Raw genomic sequence first — 23558 nt, forward strand, 5'->3', positions numbered from 1 at the left:
TGCAGTAATAATTAATTAGATGGAAAGGAAAAAGAACTTCTGACCAAAGAACAGGGGGGAAATGAATGAACAGGTGAGTTTGATTGTTCTTCACTGAGGATGTATTGAAGCTTGCTTCTGTAGTATTACTAAGGAGTTAGTTTAGTGAACACAATAAATAGTCATCTGCAAGTTTACAAATGATTACTTTTGTAATTAAGCTCCAAAGAGTTAATTATAACAATGTTAATATATATATGTATAGATAGATCGATTTAATCATCTCGACCAGCTAAATGGAGTTGTTTAACTGCATCGTGATAGACTCAACTCAACCAATTAGATTAGACTGACTCGATTAGGTTGATCGATTTCTATCGTCTAGTTTGACTAAGGAACCAAGTTGATTTCACTTCTTAACTCCTATAGTGTGCAAGTTGATCAAGTTCTGATTGATTTAGCCATTAACACCAGTAGTATAATCGAATTACTTTTGCCTTGACAGATTAGATTGGCCAAATTAGCTAGGTTGATGATCGACTAAGTCTAAGCTAGTTGGATCAAGTTAACCTAGCTAGTTGTTGATCTACCAGACTAGACTAACTCAATTGCACCCTATTGGTTGAACAATTAACTTGTTAAACCCAACCGATGTATCAAATTGAACTAACTCGAACTTAATCAAACCGAGTGATAATTTGAGACACCCATGAAGTGGTTAGATCATGGCAACTTGTTCGTCCCTATCAGTCAGTAATCTGACCTTTGTAAACTATTGTCAGCCCAATCGTCTTGAATGGTGAGGTCAATCGATTCAATCAACCGAAACAATCAGAATGCTGCAATATATTCACAGGCTTGTCTTCTAAAATACTTTGCTACATTGCTACATTATTCACAGGTTTGACTTCAAAAATGCTTCGTCGTGAAGCTTCAGGAATGAAATGAATGAGTTGTGTCAACAAAAACTCAGATTCATATTGTTGAAGTCTATCAAAATCTTGTTTATATATGTATGCATACATATGCTAGTGCATATTGAAACACAACTAGGTACCCATGATTCGAATGAAGTGGGACAAGCAAAAACACAACTGGGCATCAATTTATGCAACTACCGGAGCAATCGAATCACTGTGCATCGACAAGTGGTTGGCAAACTGCCCGGAGTTGCACAGAGTTCTCCCAGCAGTGCTCAAAGCCATAATGGGGGTGTCTCTCGTACCATGTCTCCTGCTGCACATGTGTGTCCCAGTGCTCGCCGCTGCTGCTCTTGCCATACTTGTGCACCCATCCTGAGCCATTGTGCCCCTCGCCCCATGTGCGATTCCACCGCTCACCGTGCTGCCCTTCCCACCATGTTTCGCCCTGCTTTACGCCATGCCCATTTGCATCAAAGTGTTCATCCCATTTATCTCCCCATTTTGACCACCTACCATCGCCTTCTGATCTGTCGGCCCACTTGTCGGTGTATTTCACGCTGCCACCTTTACCATCAAACTTCTCCCCCCACCTGTAACAAAACAATTAATCATAAGAACATTAGTTTGGTAGTATCCATGCAGTGGAGTGGAGGTTTCAGTTCAAACTGTTATATTACTAGATAGACAAATACATGCGCCATGTGAAACTAAATACAGGACAAAATTTTAGATATTTTATATGCATAAAAGTTAATCACACTGGATTTTTTTTCTCATTTCTTCTTGTTTGATCCATCAAAGCACATCCCTACCTCATATTTGAACTTTGAAAGCATGCTAGAAACTGTAAATGCTTTAGTTTGGTAAAGGTCGTCAACGCTTATGATTAAATGTTCAATGATGCAAAATTTCTCAAACACATCAATCCTTATGGGTTTTACAATTGATCAATATGCCCAGCAGCCATATGAATTTACACATTATATCTCTTTTTTGGATGGCAATTGAGGGTACTTCATTTAATTTACCGACTCTCCTGCACAAAATTTGATAAATCATCTTTGTGCCCAAGTTATTATCTCAGAAGAAAAGCACAACCTACTGTTCCTCTATATTATTTGATTACTTAAAAACATATAATATAATCCTCCAACATTGTTGGTTTGAACAAGAAATATAGAGAGATCAAATAATAAAGCAACAGAAAGTCATAATAGAAGTTAATTAATACTACCAAGTTGCTCGCCTTGTAGCTGATTCATATAACAAATTGGTACATAAAAATGTAACATTTGTATGATAAGTTACTAACTCTCGGTTGTTTGCCTTTGTTATATATATATATATATATATATCAAATTATTTGTCCTATAAATCTGACTTCTAAAAACTTCATGATTGGAAGAAGTCAATGGTTTGCTGTTGAAGATGAATAGAATGAGTTGCTGCATTTCATAACTTTATGCTCATCTTTATGGTCCACTACTTAATTGGAAAAAAGAGAAACTCCATCCATGGAAATGAATTCGAATAAGCTCATAAAGGCAAAGACAAAAAAGTTAGGCCAGCACAATATACATCCTCAATATTTTAACACCAAAATTAGATAAAAACAAATTAAATGGGCTTAGCTAAGAAGTTTCAATGAATACTACTGTCACTTCTGGTTGCATCAGAAAACAATTTTTTTTAAAAAAAGAATAAACAGAATAGCATTTGAACCATACCTTTCATGCCAAACATGAGCATGGCCAGCATCTAATGGTGTTGTTGGATCTATACTGCACCATTTATGAGCCCATTTCTCTGTTTGCCCAGAAGTGTCATAGTGCTCCCACCACTTCTCATGCCATTCATCACCCTTCCCATTCTTTCCCCACTTGTCAGCAGTCTTCTCCATATGGATAAGCCCGCTCATCATGTCCTAGGACAATCAAAAACATTTATAGTACGACGTTTGCACCCAGTCATTCCAATATTGAAAAGACAATTAAGACACACCTGGCACATTGATTCCTTCCAATACTCGCGCCAAACATTACCAAATGCATCACGACCAGACTTCTCGGAGCCTAGCTCTTTATAATCGTATCGATCAGCTGCCTCCCAGAACTTATCTTCCCACTCGATTGTTTCATCAGCACTTACACCACGAGTCAGTGTCCATTTACAAACCACTCCATCAGGTCTTTGTTCTATGCCAGTTTCTCTCCACCATTTAGAGCCATCTGGATTGACACCAAATTCTGATGCTGCATTACTATTACTAAGAGCTTCAGCAGCCTCAGCAGCATGATTTGAGAATAAATTATCAAGCTTTTTCTCCTCTTCTGAAATTGTTATGCCTTCTGTGGTATCTGTTACCACTTTATCATCCATAACAAGGGATTGAAGAGGTGGAAGAGGAGGATTATGCAGGCCCTCTAGTAATGTGCTCTCTAGGGGGATTGCAAGAAAATCCATAGGCTTTTCTTTCTCAATCACTATGTTGGATGCATATGGTTTTGAGATTGCTTTCTTCGCATATTTCAAGTCTCTTATACTGTCTGGAGGTGACCATGACCAAAAATCTGGGCCAGGAGTTGCATTTTGTTTAATATCTGATTTGTTGAGAGATGAATATCCAGCCTGCAGCCCTGCCATACCAATGGGTTCCAGTAAAAACAACAAAATGGTTGTTATTGGATACAGATTAAGTGAAACACTTCAACAACTAACAAAGGGTAATTTGCTTGCATACTAAGATACTTCAACAACAACAACAACAACAAATTCTAAATACAAAAGTTTGGCTAAATGACTGAGGAATATGAAATGGATAGCCTAATGTACTGGGAAAGCATGGAGATTGTCCGAGGCTATGCTCTATGGTGAGTGGACTGTGTTTCAAGGAACCTGAAGTGTGTGCTATCAAAAATTACCAACCCAACAAATTTGAACTGCTCATTAATTTAGCAATGATTTGTGGCTTCAATATAAGCTATTCTGATATTTCAAGGTAACTACATGAGCCCAACAGGAACTGAACCCTTCAAAAGGATCACTTCAAATTGAAATTATATACATCTATGATACTGTAGAGATGCATCACCTAGATAAAATTAAGAAGACCCAAATGAAGAAAAAGCTTTGCACTCATCCATCATCCATTGAATCTAATGGACTTCCAAACAATTCCCACGCAACACAAATAAACGCCTGCAGCGCTCAAACCACTCATGATGTTGGGCCCTCCCCCGTGGCCCATTTGCGCTTCCCAGATTTACCTGATGGTGGGTGGGAAACTTCCATGGGGCCGGGCCGACCACCTCCAGGTAAATGAAGGATAGAAATACTTTTTTAATGGACTTCCAAACAATTGATCCACACTAAACCAATCAACAAATAACATCATTTGTCCTATGAATCACAACCACAGCCAATGGTACCACAATCAAATTTAATGTTCTGTTTTCTTTCATCAAATGAACAAAAATATTTTTTAAAAAAAAAAATTGAATTTTTCAAGTGTCATCTCATAAGAAAAAAGAGAAAGTATAACAGTGTCAATTAATTGCTACAAAATATTCATCTTTTAGGAGATAGTTCTGATTGATGAAATTGTAAGACCGATAGGTTCGATAAAGGGGAGGGTGAATATCGATTCGAAAATTTCGAGTATAAGCGCAGCGGAAAAGAAAAGTAGACACAGTTGTTTTTACTTCGTTCGGAGCCTGTGACGACTCCTACTCGAAGGCCCGTGGTCCTTGACCACTTTCGTTGGGCAATCACTAGCAATTAGAATATAATTACAAAATGAGTACAAGGAATGCTAATGAAACAAAGTAATACCGACAAGGAAATTAACCAAAAAGACGAAGAAGCACTTTGTCGGAGCTTTGTTAGCGTCGCAGGAACGTGGAGCAACAGGACCAGCAGTCGAAGAGTTCTCAGTAATGATTGGTTCTGAAGCTTCTGCCTGGGGCTTCTTTTATATGCTGTCCCGGGCGCCTGGATCCCTTCCGGGCGCCTGGAACGTGACGTAGCTGATGCCTTCCGGGCGCCCGGATCCCTTCCGGGCGCCCGGACCTCCGGGCGCCCGGATCCCCTCCGGGCGCCCGGACCACTCTTCTCCAGAAAGTCCTTCTCCTGCAAGAAAAGGTTAGTCTGAGGCAAATGTACCCTGCAGCAAAGAATGTTAGCACAGTTTTATAGATGAGCAAAGTATGACTTAGATTCCGTCTTTCCGAGACCGGAATCTAGTCACGATCTCGACTCAGATATCCGAAATGGATCTAAGCCGGATCGACGCCTAATGTTCCCTACCCGGAACGCGTCCTCTGATCACTCCCCACAGTGACTTACCTCACTTACCGCCAGAGGCGAGCCCGTCGACCCGTCTGACTTCTCGCCAAGCGTCCGGTCAGCCGTCGCCTTGACTTCTCGCCACTATCCGGTCGACCGTCGACCTAGTTGGACTTCTCGCCAACGTCAGCCCGTCGACCTAGTGGACTTCTCGCCAAGCGTCCGGCCCGCCCGTCGACCCGCCCAGTCAGCCGGTCGACCTAGCTGGACTTTTCCTGCACACTTGATAAAAGTGTCAGACAACAACAAACCTAACTTAACCTGATTTGTCATTCATCAAAACCTGAGTTAGACCGTTAGTGCTAACCGCACCAACAATCTCCCCCTTTTTGATGGAATGACAACCTGGTTAAGTTAGTGATAAAAAATATGCAAGAATCAAGCATGATTTTTAAGGTTTAAGTTAGTTTTTCAAGTTTGCATTAAGTTGCTCTAACTTAACCAACCTAACCCTCCCCCTTTGGCATTCATCAAAAAACAAGGGTAAAGATACACAGTGAGAAATACCGAAAACAATAATACCTTGAACAATAACTGTGTTTTTAAATCCAAGAGAAGATCAAATTGACTTGGGGGAGTATAAAGTTTTGAAATTTTGTTTAAAGCATTAGCTTTTAGTTTTTAAAAAAATGCTAAGTTTAGATAGGTTAATTTTCAAACATACGTCTATAAGGTCCAAAACAAGTTTCAACTTTGAAATGCTACTTAAACATAAGTTTTCAAAACCAAAATTCCAAAACTAAGTTTGAAAAGTCTAGTTTTCAAAACTAATTGAAATTTATTTTTCAACACTAAGTGTACAAGATTCAATTTTCAAAATCAAGGAAAATAATTTTGAGAAGCTTAGTTTGTAAACTAAACTTTGTAAAATTTATCTTTCAAATTAAATTGTCAAAATTAAGTAAAATCAAATTTTTAAGAAATAGACTCAGGACAATTTTTTAAGTAAGATTAAGTTTAAATCTTTACTTGAAAAGTTCAGTTTTCAAAGAATAGGTAAAAAGTTTGTGAGATTAAAAATTTCACAATTTTAAACAAATTATTTTTAAACTTTGATTTTAAAAATTAACTTGAAAATTCATTTTGGAAAACTAAAGTAGTTTATTTCTCCCCCTGAATTTGATATCTAACCAGTTGTCTAACCAATTAGGTACTAACTAACTATTAGAAAATAGTAGCTTTCACTTGGTTAGTCAGATTAAGTTAATTATAATCAGTCAGTGTTTGATTTGACTGATGAATTTTAATCTGATTAATATTTGAATTGTATTTAACGTCCAGACTGATACTGATGCACTGAAATAAGCATCTTAGGTCCAGACAGATGGCCTATGCATCTCACCCCTTCTATGTTTATCAACCACAAGCAAGGTAAACCTACGGTGTTGGTGAGATGCTCAAGAACTAAACCTATGGGTACATGCTTTCTAAGGATGTAAGACTAGTCTAAGGCCAAAACTGTTTTTGAAAGTCTAAAAATGGAAATTTGAAATCAAACAAGTTTAGCCTACAAGTTGATAAAATCATTTTTTGAAAGTTTTTTTTTTTTTTGTTTTTGTTTTTTTGTTTTTTTTTGTTTTTTTGTTTTTTTTTAAATTTCCTAGTCTATTGAGTAAGAACATATTCAATGTAAGTTTGAAATATCACTAGATAACTCCAAAAATATTTTACAAATAGTGTAGCTACAGAAGTAGGTCATCACTAAAGTAACTCGGCAACCTCTCACCGCATGTCCCGATGAAAATCGGAGTTCTCCTGCTGGAGACTCGCCATGGCTCTCTCTAGTCCGGTCATACGGTCGGCTAGAGTGCGGGAAGCGTGTCGTGGTGCTCGAGCTGGGGGTGGTGGTGGAGCCGGTGCGGCTTCCTCCGGAAATAGTGCAAGCATGAACTCGTCCATCTGTGCGTCTGGATCGGGCTGGTGCTGTGCCCCCCTCCGCCAAGTCATAGTCCCGTCATCTCTATCTACGTGAATGCCGGCTAAGGAGAAGTTCCGAGAGGATATAACATCGAACTCGGTCATATGGGCAACGCCTCCTCTAGTGACATCAATGTGCAGTGAGGACATATAGGCTGTCAGAATGTGACCAAATGGCATATGGACTCACGTATCCGACTGCGTAAGTGATGGTGGAGAAGATATGTAGGCTAATGTCAATCTCCAACCTATGAATCAGGGCGTAAAGTAGGAATGAATGGAATGGGCGATCACAGCGATGTCCCGAGTGGTCAGTGGTAAAATACAAAGAACTACAACCCTATAAAGAGCGTAGTCATGGACTCTAAGTTCTACTGACCAAACTGTGTTACATGGGATCTCTCTCTCCCCAAAAATACGAATACATCGTATCGAGAGTAATATGTGAGTAGGGATCGTCGAACGGTAGATCTCTCGGAGGATAGCACAAAAAGGGGCAAGTAGAAGGACGCAACTCTAAAAACTCTCTAATAGTCGTAGGGGAAAATACGATATCAGTGCCTGCTTCCCTAGTGGTATAGGTGAAGTCATCTATTTTTACTAAGTTATTGCAAAATTCGGCACATAGACTTATGTTTATTGGACTGGTACATTCTACAAGGTTCCTTAAATTGTAGTGGCCTATAACCTCTAAGGCAGAGGGACATGACCTTAGGAAGAAGGCTCTATCTATGCAGGTAGTCCTAATGGCCTTATAGATGGTGGACTCAAATTTAATCCTATGTTCGTCTGTGGGAAACCTAGGGTCTGTACTAGCATTGGAGGGTCCAGCACCAGTATTTGGTCGTTTCTTACTGTATATAAATAATAAAAAAAATTTAGAAGACAACAACAAAAAAGGGATTATTTTAGAGAGGGGAAGAATATGTTACCGAGGAGCCATCAAAAAACATAGATTTGACGACCTCGGTTGAATCGCAACAGCGCTGCCCCTTATTTATAGGGCACTCCGAGCGCCCGGACTCTTTCCGGGCGCCCGGGGTCGCTGGGGCGTGGCGCCCGGGACCCCTTCCGGGCGCCCCCGACGAGAATACCAGGGGCGCCCGCCCCTGGTTTTTGACCTCCTTTTTTTTTTTAAGTAAGATTTTGAAAACTTTAAGTTTCAAATTAAATTTTGAGATTAATTTAAGTTTCTTTTAAAATTAATTTTTAAGTTTAAAACTAAAATTTTTGAAATTAATTTTTAAGTTTAAAATTAAAATTTTTGAAATTAATTTTTAAGTTTAAAATTAAAATTTTTGAAATTAATTTTTAAGTTTAAAATTAAAATTTTTGAAATTAATTTTTAAGTTTAAAATTAAAATTAATTTTTAAGTTTAAAATTAAAATTTTTGAAATTAATTTTTAAGTTTAAAATTAAAATTTTTGAAATTAATTTTTAAGTTTAAAATTAAAATTTTTGAAATTAATTTTTAAAGTTTAAAATTAAGATAAGCCTAATTCATCTCACCCGATCTATGTTATCAATCAGGGAATCCTATGATTTTGTGAGATGAAATTGGTTTGATTACAGACTTTTGGTTTAACTTGTGTTAGATTCAGATTTAGTTTTGGTTTCATACATTATCTTCTGATAAACTTAAGCTTGAGGTGACATCATTAGAGTAACCAGACTTTCAAGTTTTCCGAATAGTCCTATCCACTGAACTTAGTACTAAATCTTGGTCTAACTGTTAGGATTCGTTTAAGGGTAGCTTGGTCGGTTCCACTTGGCCAAATGCACCGGATCGAAGCCGTATCTTTCTAGACACGCGATGCCCAAGCTTCCCTAACGTACTATCATCCAAAACTTCACCGATATGAGTCAAGTTAACCTCGGTCTCTTTTTAACTAATCCTAATTACCATGCCGGGTTTGTGGGTTACCCTGCCGGGTATGTTAGTTTTGGAGGTGCCATGATTCTGGAGCCTCCCCTGAATTATTAGCCATTAATTTAGATTTTGGGTTTGTGTCGATTCTTTTATAGTTATAATCAACTTGGTGATAGTCTAAATTTTGTTGAGTTTTGAATTTTGATTTCAAGTTAAATTTATTTTTTAGTTTTTGATCTGATTTATTCAAGTTTATATAATGTATTTTATCTTTAGGTATATAGAGTTGATTAGGTCCTACTTGCGTGGTTAAGCACGCTTTCGGGACCCAAGCTTGTTTAGTTACTTTGTGTTGGGTTAATAATGATTTAAAGGTTTTGTTTGATTTTGACTTATATCCAAGTCCGGTTTTATTATAGCATGCCTTTTGGTTATTTAGAATTAAATCTAAATTTTTAGATCTTGTTGTGAATTTTTCCAACAATTCTTTTAACTTATTAATTTCACTTTTTAATGATAAATTCTCCTCCTCAAGTGTTCGGTCTTGAGTTGGATTCGAATTTTTTAATTGTTCCTTGAGGTTTTGATTTTCTTCAAGAAGCGATTTATTTTCATTTTCCAATTTAACTAATTTTTTATTTAAACACGAGATAATTCTAAAGAATTTACGATTTAAGTTTAGGTATACCTCTTCGGAACCTTCGGAAACGAGTGCGGACTCGTGGCTTGATTCGGGTTCGGACCCGTCTTCCGATTCCTCTGATTCGTCTTCGCGAGCCATCAGCGCGAGGTGACTTTGGTGCTTTTGCCTTTCTCCCTCCGATTCGTCTGAGGAGGAATCGTCCCATGTTGCTTTGAGGGCTTTCTTCTTTGTTGACTTTGGTTTGTCAAGTTTCAATCTTGGGCATTCGTTCTTGTAGTGCCCCTTTTTGTTGCATCCGAAACATGTGACATTTCTTGAGTCGGTTGGCGAACTGATCTTCTGAAGATCTTCTGAAGTTTCTCTTTTCCTGGTGAACATTTTCCTTACCAGTTTCACTGGTGTTCTTCGTCTTGAGTCTTGATCGGAATCTTCTTGATTCGGGTTTGTTCTTCTTTTCTTTAGAGGAACTGCGAATAAAGCTACACCTTTCTCGACCCCGGTTAGTTTGGAAGTTCTAATTCACGGAAGAGTTCATCCAATTTTAATTTAGATAAATTTTTGAAATTTTGAGGCATCTTACATGCTACAAATTATGCGGAAAAGCATTTAACGCGTACCTTATTAAGTCTCGGTTCTCCATTGGTGTCCTATCGCGTGGAGACCGTTGAGGATATCTTTGACCTCGCGTGAGGCGACTTGCCGTTTCTCCTTCCCGCATTTTTATATTAAAATTTTATTTAACAAAGAATCTCTTTGTTACCTTCGTCGCTTGTTCCTTCGCACTCGATCGGTTTATCCCGAGCTCCTTAAGCGTTTCACGCGGTCCACCAGTTCGTTCTTCTCGTGTTAGTCCGCATGTAGAGTGTTGATGGCTTTGTTTTCAATTGATGCCTTTTCTTTAAATCATTTGTCCATTCTTTAGGTCTATTATTTTCCGGAGTTGTCTATTGGAATTTTATAAGCCTTTGTGACGCTCATCCATTGGTCGTACTGTCTTCATGTAGACCTCCATTCTTCTCTTCCAATACGAAAAGTCCGTTGAATAGGGAGGACGAACTGTGTTGAAGCCTTCTTGTTGAGACATCTTATCCTGCATACACTAAATTAACTGGAAAAAGAAATCCCAAGACTTCGTCTTGGATTAGCAGTGCGGAAAAAAAAAAAGAACTCTAAGTGTAACGAAAAAAATCTTCCAAAAAGATAATAATATCAGTTTGGAATTGAAAAATATTTCACCCCCTGTCTGATTGGTGGTTGCACCAAATCAGAGCGGAACTCGCTCCGATACCGATAGGTTCGATAGAGGGGTGAATATCGATTCGAAAATTTCGAGTATAAGCGCAGCGGAAAAGAAAAGTAGACACAGTTGTTTTACTTCGTTCGGAGCCTGTGACGACTCCTACTCGAAGGCCCGTGGTCCTTGACCACTTTCGTTGGGCAATCACTAGCAATTCGAATATAATTACAAAATGAGTACAAGGAATGCTAATGAAACAAAGTAATACCGACAAGGAAATTAACCAAAAAGACGAAGAAGCACTTTGTCGGAACTTTGTTAGCGTCGCAGAACGTGGAGCAGCAGGACCGGCAATCAAGAGTTCTGAGTTAATGATGAAGCTCCACCCCTGGGGCTTCTTTTATATCTTGTCCGGGCGCCTGGATCCCTTCCGAGCGCCCTGGAGCGACGTGGCAACCAACCATGATGCTCCACGTGGTGAGGCGACGCAGTGGATAAACTTGCCTCCGGGCGCCCGATCCACCTTTTCTCCAGAGAGTCCTTCTCCTGCAAGAAAAGGTTAGTCCGAGGTCAAATGTACCCTGCAAGAAAGAATGTTAGCACGATTTATAAAGTATGATTTAACAGTGAAAGTATGACTTAGATTCCGTCTTTCCGAGACCGGAATCTAGTCACGATCTCGACTTAGATATCCAAAATGGATCTAAGCCGGATCGACGCCTAATGTTCCCTTCCCAGGAACGCGTCCTCGCAGTCACTCCCCTCCAGTGACTTACCTCACTTACCTGCCAGACGTCCGGTCAGCCCGTTGACCCGTCTGGACTTCTCGCCAAGCGTCCGGTCAGCCCGTCGACCCGCTTGGACTTCTCGCCAACTATCCGGTCAGCCCGTCGACCTAGCTGGACTTCTCGCCAGCTATCCGGTCAGCCCGTCGACCTAGCTGGACTTCTCGCCAAGCGTCCGGTCAGCCCGTCGACCCGCTTGGACTTCTCGCCAGCTATCCGGTCAGCCCGTCGACCTAGCTGGACTTTTCCTGCACACTTGATAAAAGTGTCAGACAACAACAAACCTAACTTAACCTGATTTGTCATTCATCAAAACCTGAGTTAGACCGTTAGTGCTAACCGCACCAACAGAAATAAGAGCTGAGATCTATACGCCTGACAAATAAAATATTCTTGCACCTAGTATCCATTAGTCTCAAATCTATAATATATCCAAACAATGCAAGAGTAGATTAACTAATATATATATATTGGAGGATATTCCAGATATTCCTTGCTTGGGTAACACTTCTTAGTACAATAAATGAAAAACATGGAAAAACAAAGAAATGTATAGCATGTAAAGTAATGCAAGTGTTATTCAAAAGATGCTGAAATACGTTAGAATATATGCTGTCGCAAGGTTCTGAAAGGTCAAGCGGTAACAATGATAAAGGAACTAAGAATTTTGTATGCCATTGCTATGGAGAATGAATTCATGATAATTAAGACTAGCACAAACCGTAAAAGCTCAAAATAATGGATTTCCCTGGCATATGCCTGTGCATATACCTGCATCAACAGGCACATCCTGTTCACAGCATGTCAAAAACAGAAAGCTACAACAATGAGATGCTGGCAGGAAGCAAAATGATTATCAGAAAGCCAGAGATGAGTAGAAACAGAAATTACCATTTGGAATTCCTGGGTTCTTATTTTCATTTGCAGTACTAAAGATGCCTAGTTCCTAGCTAGATCAGAATAAATATTCTCCACGCTATGTATTCTTCATTTAGCCGACCCCACTTAGTGAGATAAACGTTTGGTTGTTATTGTTGTTGTATGTATTCTTCATTTAACTATGAGTGTGATGCTACTGTCTTGGATTACTAATACAACAATGTATAATAAAACGTCCACGGCTAAGATTATGTAAAAATAGGAAGTAAGCTATTCCACCTTATTTGACTAGAATAAATATTGCAATCAACAAAGCTGCATAACCAACAATGAAAGCGATTCCTATTAAGGGGCTACAAAAACTGCCAATGCTATTTCCAAGACTAAATGGAAAAAGTTGAGATTTGTGTTTGACCTCAGCAACTAGAATCAAAATTGTCTTAACCCCATGATCATAAATTTAAATCCTATTTTTTGAATGGCTAGGTGATCTCAATGATATAGCCTTGTAAATAGCTCGACAAATGGATAAAATTCATATATATGACACCAAACGATTGAGACACACATGGCTTGATTGTGAAAGTATTAAAATAGAACAAGGTTTGATGAATAACACATGTTTGGTGTTATAGAGATCCAGAAATACAGTGGATTGAAAAGTTTGGAGTGAAGAAAACTACCACCAAGCATTTTTACATGGACAGTATATAACTCCCTATCTAATCTTAAAACTAGTTCATCAATGCCATTTTATCATGACAGAATGGTAAAGGATAATGTAAAAGATGTCCAGTAATTCAATAATCAACACACGCTCCTTGATAACTCTGTAGCTCACACAAGTACTTGCATCAGAAAAAGTTATTTGATGCCAAGAACTAATGGCCATTATCAATATTGTGAGAGATCAGTTCATTATGGAGAAAATTATTCTTGGAACATCTTGGTGTTAAATTATTAAAGTTAATTTTTGGCAAACATTTAATTTTTAATTTTTTTTAGTCGTTAGCTATGTCAAAGGTTATGCCTCTTGATAGAGAGTCATCTCCATGTTTATTCTACAATCATGCCTTAGAGTCAAGGATCACCTTTTATCCATAAAATGGATGGTTAGGCCTGAAAATTTCTTCATGCGAGGTTAGAGAAATTTTTGTTTACAGTTATTCTTTTGATTATTATTCTTTTACAAAGGTTAGAGATCTTGGGCCATCCATATATTATTTACCACTGTTTAAGAAAAGATTGTATGTTAAGATGGCACTGTTTTTCTTCACAATCATATAAGCAAATTAAAAGAGCAGGGGTTCGAATCACCTTCTTGAGTCGACAGATCAGAAACGTCCGGTGTAGACCTTACTTCAGAAGCGCTTGGGGGAGGGACTTCCTTGATGAGTGCACGAGTAGCGGCAATGGCCGCGGCGGCGCGGTCGATGACCTGGAGGCGCTGGACCCGGTCCCGCTCCTCGGCGGGCACCTGGAGGAGCTCGTTAAAGAGTTTCGTCTTGTCCTCCAGAGAAGGAACCGGCTCCACTCTCTCGATTCCGTCGCGGCGGAGAACTTCAAGAGAATGCTCGACCTGGCGCTCGCGCTCCCGATCCATGGCCTTCTTCCACATGTCGAGGTAGGAGTCGCCGCCCACCTGGGCGAGGCACCGGAGCCTCCGGCATCGCCGCAGAGGATGGAGGAGTAGGGCGCCAAGGCTGGCCTGGGCGCGGGAGATGCTAAAGTGCACCGACATCTGCAAGATTGGGGACGATGAAGCGTCGAGAGAGAGGGAAGAAGTGGAGGTTCTTATGCTGCGAATAAAAAGCCATTTCTATTCTCTCTTTCTTTTTCTTTATTTTTAAGTAATTATCAAATTGCTCCTAAAGTTTAATAGTTCTTTCAAAACCCCCTCTCAAATTTCATGACTGCCAAAATACCTCATTAAAATATTCTTTATTATATTTTTAAATTATTTCTTATTTTTTTCATATTTAATATTCAAAAAATAATTTTAAAAAAATATTTTGATACTGAGAAGATTTTGAAAATTTGAAATTAATAGTAAATCTTGGGCTATGTTGGAAGTTACCCTTATTTTTGTAAAAGAGAGTTATTGCTTTATTTTACTTTTTTATTTCTTTTTTTTTTTTTAATAAAAAAAGGCGTTTGCTTCATATGGAATGCGTGGGCGATGCTTACTTCGTCGTCATTCACGCAAAGGATTTTTTTTTTTATTTTTTTTGGAAAATATAATTTTTTTTTCGAAAATAAATAAATATTATTCCCTTTTTCATTAGATAAATTTTTAAAATTACCAAACTAAGTATCTTAGTTTCAAAATCACCCAATGGCGTATCCATACTTTTTTTTTTTTTTTTTTGGCCCCTGTTAGTATTCCGAGTGTCTTTTTTTAAGTAGTCGGATCAATTTTTTTAATTAGTTTTGATCGATTCATATTAAAAAAACTATTTTCTTAATATATTAGATAAAATTAATATTTAAAAATATTTTTATAATTAAAAAAACTAAATGAATACATGAGAATTGATTTCGTCATTATAAAATATCTAAGTATATCATCCAATTTAGAGTCTAGTTTTTTTATTATAAAATATTCTTAAATATCATTTTTTTTTCAATATATTGATAGCACTTATTTTTTTTAATATGAATTATCAAAATAAAAAATCGGTTGATGGACCTATAGAGCTACATGAAACCAAGTCTTATGAATTCGTCTAATTCTTATGATTGTATACATGCCTTCATCCATCAATTTTATCTAATATAGTGAGAACAATGATTTTTTTAAATAAGAATTATTTTTTTAATACGTTATTTAAAAAATTACTACTCTCAATATATTGAGTAAAATTGATATTGAGAGCATTTTTATAAGAACTAGAAGAATATATAGAAACTAATTTCATATTATTCCGAAGTCCCTAGGTCCATTTGAAATCGACTGATTAAATTAAAGATCTCGAATCACACAACCAATTTTTATATGTTCGTCCAATTTTTATAATTATTAAAATATTCTTAAATATTAATTTGATATTAAGAGTAATAATTATTTTAATCGACTAACAAAATTCATGACTTTTTTTTGGGAAAAAAAATGGAACAAGATGAAAATGAAAATGAAAATAAATAAATAATTTAATTATTTTGAAATTAGTATACATAATTTTGAAAACTTATCTAGTTCAATAAAAAACAAAGTTGAATACATAATTTCGATTCTTCCAGGCCGGACGGCCGGGCCCGGCTTAGTTTGTTCCGGTCTGGTTGCGTCGGTTACGTTGTCCATTTTCCCGTCACACAAATTAAAATCCTGAAATAATTTCAACTCCGCTCCTCTGCAAGCCGACCAACAAGCAGCAACTTGTCCGCCAATGGCCGCTCCCGCGTCCGCCACTTCCTCACTCGCTCTCATCAACAATTTCTCCTCCTCCTCCTCCTCCTCCACCGCTTCCTCCTCTAAGCTGCCCTCCCTCTCTCCCAGAATCATCAGAGCTTTTGCCCCCAATTCCTCCTCCGTGCCCGCTCCTTCAAGGTTCGTCCTAAAGCGATCTCACAGGTTGATCGCTTCCCCCTCCCGAATCTTTCTCCTCCTGCGGAGGTTTCCCTCGGCCGCCTCCAGTGGGGGTGTCGTCTTGTCCTCCGCCTTTGACTGCCTCTTCGCCTTTCTCACCTCCGTCGCCCTCTCGGCCTCGCTTATCCTTACCGACGTAGCTCCCGCTTCCGCCTTTGTCATCACTTCCCCGAGGAAGCTCCAGTCCGACGAGCTCGCCACTGTCCGGCTCTTCCAGGAGAACACCCCCTCCGTCGTCTACATCACCAACCTCGCCGCGCGGTAGACACTCTCGTCTGTTCTTTTTCTTTCTCAAGATAAGTTGGGCATGGCGGTGGTTGATAAAAATCGATTCTTTTTTATTTAAGGCAAGATGCTTTCACGTTGGACGTGCTGGAGGTGCCTCAGGGCTCGGGCTCGGGGTTCGTATGGGACACCAAAGGCCACATCGTGACAAATTACCATGTCATCCGTGGCGCCTCCGACCTCAGGTTGGCGAGGAGAGCAGATTAGTCCTCTATTCATGTTCCTGCTACTAGGAAATACTTAATATGCAGTTCAGCTGTTAGTTCAACTCGAGCTTTCTCTTCAGAACATCTTTTGAATCATCTCTCGTGACCCGTATATGCTTTTCTTTTCTGATACTTTTTCTTCCTTCTTTTGCTCTGAATATTCTGTTTGGAAATTCAAGATTATGCTACACCTGTTTGGTATATACAGGGTGACACTGGCTGATCAGGCGACATATGAAGCACAAGTAGTGGGATTTGACCAAGACAAGGATGTTGCTGTTTTGAGCATTGATGCACCGAAGGAAAAGTTGAGACCGATACCAGTTGGCATATCGTCAGACCTGCTGGTGGGTCAGAAAGTTTATGCTATTGGAAATCCTGTAAGTGAGTCAACAATTTTATTGTTTCAAGTGTCTTCTTTTGCCATAGGCTTCTGTCATCATACTAGGCATTCAAATCAGTATGAACATATAAGTTTTTTGAGAAATGTTTCATTCTGCAGCAGAGGAGAACTATTCAACCTAAACTGTCATGTTATTGGAGGATCACCAGAACACTAAACGTCCATTCATTTTGTTCCATTCAAATTTTAAAAAACATATGCAAGCGGTGTGCAGTCTGTCCATTGCGTAGCGTGTATAGATTATGTAAGGGCATGCAAAAATATTGAAAATGCTAAAAAATACCTGCATTGATAGAAACGATTCCTGCATATATAATAAATATTGATCAAAGCATCTAATTGATACTTTCAATAGAAAAGAGTGTCAATCTTAAGATGCAAAACCCATGAAATTTAACAAATCCATACTAATTAACAATGTAGAATAGATGTGTGTGACTCTCTCTCTCTCTCTCTCTCTCTCTTTATATAACTAATACTGTTAGAATACATAACTAATATTTAGAATGTTCATTACTTGTAAGATAAATGTTACACGATATGAGATAGGGTACATTAGGGTTGTAAGTCTATTTGGTTAGCCTAACTCAGTTCAAATTTACCAAACACACTCACACTCACACTCACACTCACACTCACATTCACACACACACACAAGCACATATATTGAATGCATAGGGAGGTCATATATTTAATATGAAACCGGGCTGTGGTCCCTTCCAAATCCACCTAGGAAGCAAATATGCAGCCTTGGCAGCCTCTGTTCAAAATGATGGTTCCATGAACCAGGAAAGTCTATCATGTCTAACATGGAGGTTGTTGAATCTGAAGTTAATGAAACTAGTGTATTTTTGAGGAAAAGAGAGAAGTCAACCTATTTTTTTTTTTTTTAATAGAAAGAAGGATGATATTAGACAGCAAAAATCCCTATTATGCAGGTTTAATATTGTTATGTTGCTGAAGATTACAAGACTGAAGATGATGTGGATTTTCAAATTATTTTAAAAAAAATGCAGAAGCCTCATTTTCCTTTCATGTTAGAAGTCTCAAAACTCCATTAGTTAAAATATCATTTTCTCTAAATATTCATTTATCAGGAATGCTAGCTTACACTATGTCCTATTAGTAGAGATACGAACAATCATGATTTATTATAATTATAATAGCTAGGGTTCAATAACTTACCTTAGTGTTTATTATGTTTTTGTTTTTCATTGCAGTTTGGCCTCGATCACACACTTACTACGGGAGTTATCAGGTTAGTGATCTCTTTGCTGTTATAGATATTATGACCCTTGGCTACTGGAAACATTGAACTGCTTAATGCAGTAAAACAGTTGAATATCATGATAAATTAAAAGTCTCATTTTTTTAGCTATCAAGTGACTAATGTATGGTCTATGTGACACTCTTTTTTCTGTTTTGTTTTACTTTTTTGTTCCCATCCCTATTATATCTCTTCAGTGGACTGAGGAGAGAAATAAGCTCAGCAGCAACAGGACGTCCTATACAGGATGTAATACAGACTGATGCTGCTATAAACCCTGGTAACAGTGGTGGTCCACTGCTTGATAGCTCTGGAAGCTTGATAGGTATAAACACAGCTATATACTCCCCTTCTGGAGCATCCTCTGGTGTTGGATTTTCCATTCCAGTTGATACAGTAAGTTGATCATAGTTGTCTATTGCAAAATCAATTAATTATTGAAGCTCTTAACTTTTAGTGTTATTATAGGTTAGTGGTATAGTAGAGCAGATTGTAAAATTTGGTAGAGTGACAAGACCAATATTGGGCATAAAATTTGCACCAGATCAGTCAGTTGAACAGCTTGGAGTCAGTGGAGTGCTTGTCTTGGATGCTCCACCCAATGGCCCAGCTGGAAAAGCGGTATAGCATTGATACTTTTAGAATAATTTTTCTCTTAGCCTAACTTTTGTAATACTATTTCTTAGATGCACTTTATGAATCTTTGCTTTAATGCTCAATTTTATGTTGATATTGCATAAGCACACTGTGAATTCCAGGAGTCTAGTGATGAAGCTGAAATATTTAACATTAGCATTTGATGATCGAAAGAAAGACTATTAAGTGTCACCATTCATGCTGTCATTTTCCTGTTAATAACTAGTTGAGGCTTTTTGGGAATTGGCTTCTTTAAGTCACACTTGAAAAGCTGAACCATAAATACAGTCTTTGTTTCAGAAATTTGAATAGTAGCAGTCTTGAAATATTTGTCAAGGTTTGCATAAACTATCACTTAATGATAAGGTGTTTTTGTGTTCTTCTATTTCTGTAAAATCATATAACCATGAGCATGATAAATATACTCTTTAGAAGAATCTCAAGTTGGTTAAGTTCCCAAATATGGGCCTTGAGACGAGTTGAAAGAGTTTAAAGGTCAATCAAGATATCCAAGTGATGCTTCAATGGATAAGTTGCATAAATGCTTGTCTATGTTGCACCAGAATGTGCATGCTATATAAACTTTATGTTTTTCCCTAAATTTAAGCCACCTTTTTATATGATTACTAAAAAATATTTCTCATTGTTATGGACTATAGTATTCCTAAAAGAGTAAAGAAGTGTATCAGGCAAAGAAGTTTCTACGATTTGTTTTTTTTTTTGCTCATGTATGTCTAGATGGAGTATTTTATTGTGATTTTAGATGTTGGAATATGGTGTAATCCTGCATATGCTTCTAAATTTGCAGGGTCTGCAATCAACCAAGAGGGATGCATATGGTAGGCTTGTTTTGGGAGATATTATCACGTCAGTGAACGGGAAAAAAGTCACAAATGGAAGTGACTTGTATCGGATCTTGGATCAATGTAAAGTTGGTGAAACGGTAATTTTTATACCACATAGAGAATTGATGCTTTTTATTGGCTATTACACAGTTGCAAATTTCTCTATGATTTTGATGATGATTTTTTGCAAATCTATTGTTTTGTTGTCTGAAGTGCATACTCACTAAATTTAAAAAAAAATGGTCATGAAGCAGCTAACATGTGGAATTGACAATGCTGTGTTTCTTTAACATCTATGTTGATCAATCTCAAGGTTTAGGAAGAGCAGTCAAACATAATTTTATGCTTGCTTAAATAAATTTGGATGATTTCCTAGTCCTAATATGATCATGAGATGATTATTCACTGTACCCTCATTGTGCGACACAAATACTTTTTGTAGAGAGGTCATGATACAAAAATCCCCCAGCTTTATACAACATGATGCATCTGAAATATATAAATTTATGATACAAAGTGGAGTGGAGTGGAGTGGGATGTTAAATCCTCACCCAATGGTCGTGCCCTCAGCAGTTTTTTTGCAAATTCTAGTTGTCAGAACTACACTAGAGCAACATGTTGCACAATATTGAATGCTATTGCAGCAAGGGCGAAAACCCAAGGCATAAACTAGATCAATTGTGTCATTTTTTTTCAATCTAACTTTTGGAACAGCAATTACAAATCATCCTAAACCTTATATATCTGCCGACTTTTTCTGTTATTTCTGCATTGAATCTTAGTTCCCTTAGATCATTGTTGAGAGTTGCCCTTTTCCTATAACATCAATATATAATTAGATTATAGCCGAGTTCTCTGGAACTCAGAACCATTGAAATATTACCTTCTAACTATTTACTGTTTTGTTTGTCATCTTTTATCCCCCTTTTTGTTTCTTCTTTGGCAATATGTTTCCTTCAGTTGCGCTAATTTCTGCTGCCCTGATAATTTTATAGGTGACAGTGGAAGTTTTGCGAGGCGACCACAAAGAGAAACTTCCTGTAGTGCTTGAGCCAAAGCCTGATGAATCATAGGGGTCATCACCATAAACCTCATTTGGATTTTCATTCACGTCACTGCTTTGTATATGAAGTCTATTGGTTGCCATTGTATCATGTACTGTTAGGTTCATATCAAGGAAATTGCCCTTTTAAGCAGATAGTGATTATCCTATGGAAGAGAAGGAGGAATTCAAGCGAAGGCAAAAAGAGTAATCCGATAGGTATTATATAGACTCTAGATCCTAAAACTTAAAAAAAGAAAAGAAATTTTAAATTTTAGATTTCAATTCTAATCTGGTAAAGAATGAAAGAAATTTTACCAGAAAAAAAAGAAAATAGGATGCATAATCCATAATCCATAAATATTAAAAATACTAAAAAATACTTGAAATATTATAGAATAGAGATTACTAAAAATATTAAAAGGATTCTAAAAAGGGTTGTGAAATTTAAGTTCACAGTTATGAATTTCTATGTAATAAATATAGATTTTTAAATTCTATAATAAAATCTGATTCTGAATTCTGATTTAAAAATTATGGCAGACTGAATTCTCCTATTTTGATCCTGCATACAATACCAATATTTTTGTACTCATTTACCAATTGCTTGAAGTTTAGCCATACATAACCAAAGATCCATTGATCGAACAATACATTACAATTCTGCAGAATACTTAATTACAGCAAATCACTTAATTGCTACTAGGAGATCAGTTCCATTCGATCTCTGCCATTCCCACAAATTTTATTGGTAAATACACTTGTAAACTCCTAATTGGATAAGTCGTACAGCACGTCTAACAAGGTGCAGCAGCTCCTTTCTACTGGAACTTCAAGAACTTGCACCTGCAAGATTTTGCAATTTGATTAATTAACGAATATACAATTCAAGAGAGTAGAGACTGTGATCTCCTCTCCTCCTCTAAAGCTAAAAAGTTCCTTTTCGCACGTAATTTTTAAAATATAGAAATAATTCACTTTAAATTATATATATATATATTTTATTTTATTGCTTTAAAATTTTTGTATATGTATGTGAAGTATATATTGTACCGCTGATCCTGGCCGCCGGTGTCGTTGCGGCGGCGGCCGCCAGAGGCTGGCGGGTAGTTGTAGAAAGGCTCCTCGGCGGTATCGATGAGGTTGATGTCGCTGACGAGATGCTCGTAGTGGCGCTTGACATCGTCGACGGTCTTGCCGCCGCCGACGGCGCGGGCCACATTCTGCCACCGTTGGGGGTGGCTCTCCTCGTAGCGCGCCAGCGCCATCTCAAACCGCTCGTTCTCCTCTTCCGTCCACGCCTGCTCCGCCTTCCTCAACGAGATGATCTTGGAGCTGGACGCCATCCCTCCACCAGCAATCGCAGCTCAACGAGTGTTAATTGCATGGTGGCAGAGACGCATGAGGCAGCTCCTTATAAGGAGCGAGGTGGACGGAGAAGACTTGGGGAATAGCATATGCTAAAGGAGGAGGAGGAGGAGGAGGAGGAGGAGGAGGAAACGGTGGGTGGTGATGGGAATCAGCATCCGCCATTAATTCCTTCATGGTAACTTGTATACGTACCTCCTCCAGTACTCTCCTTGACAGTCTTTGACCTTACGCCTGCAGATTCATTAAATTTTGTCACTTAGCTCTGTTTTCCAAGTCTTTGACCTTACTGTTGCAAATAAATAAAGCTTTCGTGAATAGATTTTGTGTTCGGCTTGATAAGAATTTAACTTTTAAATTAAACAAATAAGTTTGAACACATATATTTAATTCGTTAATGTTCGTTAACAATATTCATGAATAATGTTCACGAATCATATTCGTTAATAAAACTATTTTCAATATGCTAAATAAATAATAAAATAAAATAAATAAATAAATTTAAATTATCAAACTCAATAATCAATTAAACAATTAAAGTTTTCAAATAAGTCAAGCTCAAGTTAAGTTTCAAACAATTTCAAACTCATAAAACATAAATCAAGTAAAACTTGAATAATTATTTCAAAATTTAGTTCATTTTAAGCTCAACTCGATTTGATTTAATTACTTTATCAAACAAGCTTGAATACATGAAGCTTTACTTAGCTCGGCTCGTTTACCACTCTAATCGTTTGGACGGAGTGGCACGCAAGACTCTTATCTGAAAAGGCATAATCTTTAATTTTTCATGTTCACGGATGGGATAGAGACGCCGGGGAACAGTAGATCCTTCTTAAAGGGAATCAAGGTTTAAGAGTTAAAAGAATGAGTTTATAGTGAAAGATGTAAAGGTGATCGTCTTTATGTAAAGCTGCGGTGGATGAAGGACGGAATTCATCCATCTCGGAATCTTGGTATCATCGACAAGTTGGGCGATCGAGAAGGCTGAGCTCTTTGGAATCTGCTGTTTTTCACGATCTTCACTGCACTGCTGAAAAATATTCCAAGAGCATGGGGAAAGTTAATTGCAGAGGGGGTGGGTGGTTTTGCAAGGAGAGGGACGACAACGGGAGCCAGCCCGTCGCCGGCCGGCGGAGGACAACTTGATCGATCACCTCCGGTCATGATCTAAAAGAGCGAAGAGTATTCGGTCCCTCGTTGTTTTCCAGTCATCCGGAAAGATGAATTCAGCTTTTGCTGATTCCTCCCCTCACCTTTTCCTTTACAGTAACAAGTTGGCGGGGGGATTCAACAATCGGCATCTAGCTTTTGCTGCATGAGACATGCAAATAAAGGGGAG

At 38.0% G+C, this 23558-nt stretch overlaps 3 protein-coding genes across 3 annotated transcripts; 1 reads left to right on the forward strand and 2 right to left on the reverse strand.

Annotated features, from left to right (window-relative positions):
* Nucleotides 1-932: 932 nt before the first annotated feature.
* Nucleotides 933-14383, reverse strand: LOC121979351. The gene is made up of 4 exons (XM_042531333.1): nucleotides 13896-14383; nucleotides 2904-3538; nucleotides 2630-2826; nucleotides 933-1492 (listed from the first exon to the last, which is right to left on the reverse strand). The coding sequence occupies exons 1-4, from the start codon at nucleotides 14317-14319 to the stop codon at nucleotides 1111-1113; spliced, it is 1638 nt and encodes a 545-aa protein (XP_042387267.1). The 5' UTR covers nucleotides 14320-14383; the 3' UTR covers nucleotides 933-1110.
* A 1526-nt stretch (nucleotides 14384-15909) lies between these two features.
* LOC121979352 (protease Do-like 1, chloroplastic) lies at nucleotides 15910-21002 on the forward strand. Its single transcript, XM_042531334.1, has 8 exons — nucleotides 15910-16425; nucleotides 16512-16634; nucleotides 16864-17035; nucleotides 18279-18316; nucleotides 18523-18721; nucleotides 18794-18946; nucleotides 19770-19904; nucleotides 20802-21002. The coding sequence occupies exons 1-8, from the start codon at nucleotides 15965-15967 to the stop codon at nucleotides 20877-20879; spliced, it is 1359 nt and encodes a 452-aa protein (XP_042387268.1). The 5' UTR covers nucleotides 15910-15964; the 3' UTR covers nucleotides 20880-21002.
* A 515-nt stretch (nucleotides 21003-21517) lies between these two features.
* Nucleotides 21518-22256, reverse strand: LOC121982593 (protein RADIALIS-like 4). The gene is made up of 2 exons (XM_042535735.1): nucleotides 21902-22256; nucleotides 21518-21694 (listed from the first exon to the last, which is right to left on the reverse strand). The coding sequence occupies exons 1-2, from the start codon at nucleotides 22192-22194 to the stop codon at nucleotides 21670-21672; spliced, it is 318 nt and encodes a 105-aa protein (XP_042391669.1). The 5' UTR covers nucleotides 22195-22256; the 3' UTR covers nucleotides 21518-21669.
* Between the last annotated feature and the right edge of the window lie 1302 nt (nucleotides 22257-23558).

This window comes from Zingiber officinale, chromosome 5A, assembly GCF_018446385.1.
Source record: "Zingiber officinale cultivar Zhangliang chromosome 5A, Zo_v1.1, whole genome shotgun sequence".
NCBI classification, from domain to species: domain Eukaryota; kingdom Viridiplantae; phylum Streptophyta; class Magnoliopsida; order Zingiberales; family Zingiberaceae; genus Zingiber; species Zingiber officinale.

What these genes read in the sequence shown, in the direction of transcription:
- LOC121979351 (XM_042531333.1), bottom strand. Translation starts at nt 14,319, where the DNA reads ATGTCGGTGCACTTTAGCATCTCCCGCGCCCAGGCCAGCCTTGGCGCC. An exon ending in TGATCTGTCGACTCAAGAAG is followed by an intron (nt 3,539 to 13,895) that starts GTGATTCGAACC and finishes TTGGTATGGCAG; the next exon opens with GGCTGCAGGCTGGATATTCA. An exon ending in GGAAGGAATCAATGTGCCAG is followed by an intron (nt 2,827 to 2,903) that starts GTGTGTCTTAAT and finishes TGATTGTCCTAG; the next exon opens with GACATGATGAGCGGGCTTAT.
- LOC121979352 (XM_042531334.1), top strand. Translation starts at nt 15,965, where the DNA reads ATGGCCGCTCCCGCGTCCGCCACTTCCTCACTCGCTCTCATCAACAAT. An exon ending in CGTGGCGCCTCCGACCTCAG is followed by an intron (nt 16,635 to 16,863) that starts GTTGGCGAGGAG and finishes TGGTATATACAG; the next exon opens with GGTGACACTGGCTGATCAGG. An exon ending in ATGGCCCAGCTGGAAAAGCG is followed by an intron (nt 18,947 to 19,769) that starts GTATAGCATTGA and finishes CTAAATTTGCAG; the next exon opens with GGTCTGCAATCAACCAAGAG.
- LOC121982593 (XM_042535735.1), bottom strand. Translation starts at nt 22,194, where the DNA reads ATGGCGTCCAGCTCCAAGATCATCTCGTTGAGGAAGGCGGAGCAGGCG. An exon ending in ACCGGCGGCCAGGATCAGCG is followed by an intron (nt 21,695 to 21,901) that starts GTACAATATATA and finishes AAAATCTTGCAG; the next exon opens with GTGCAAGTTCTTGAAGTTCC.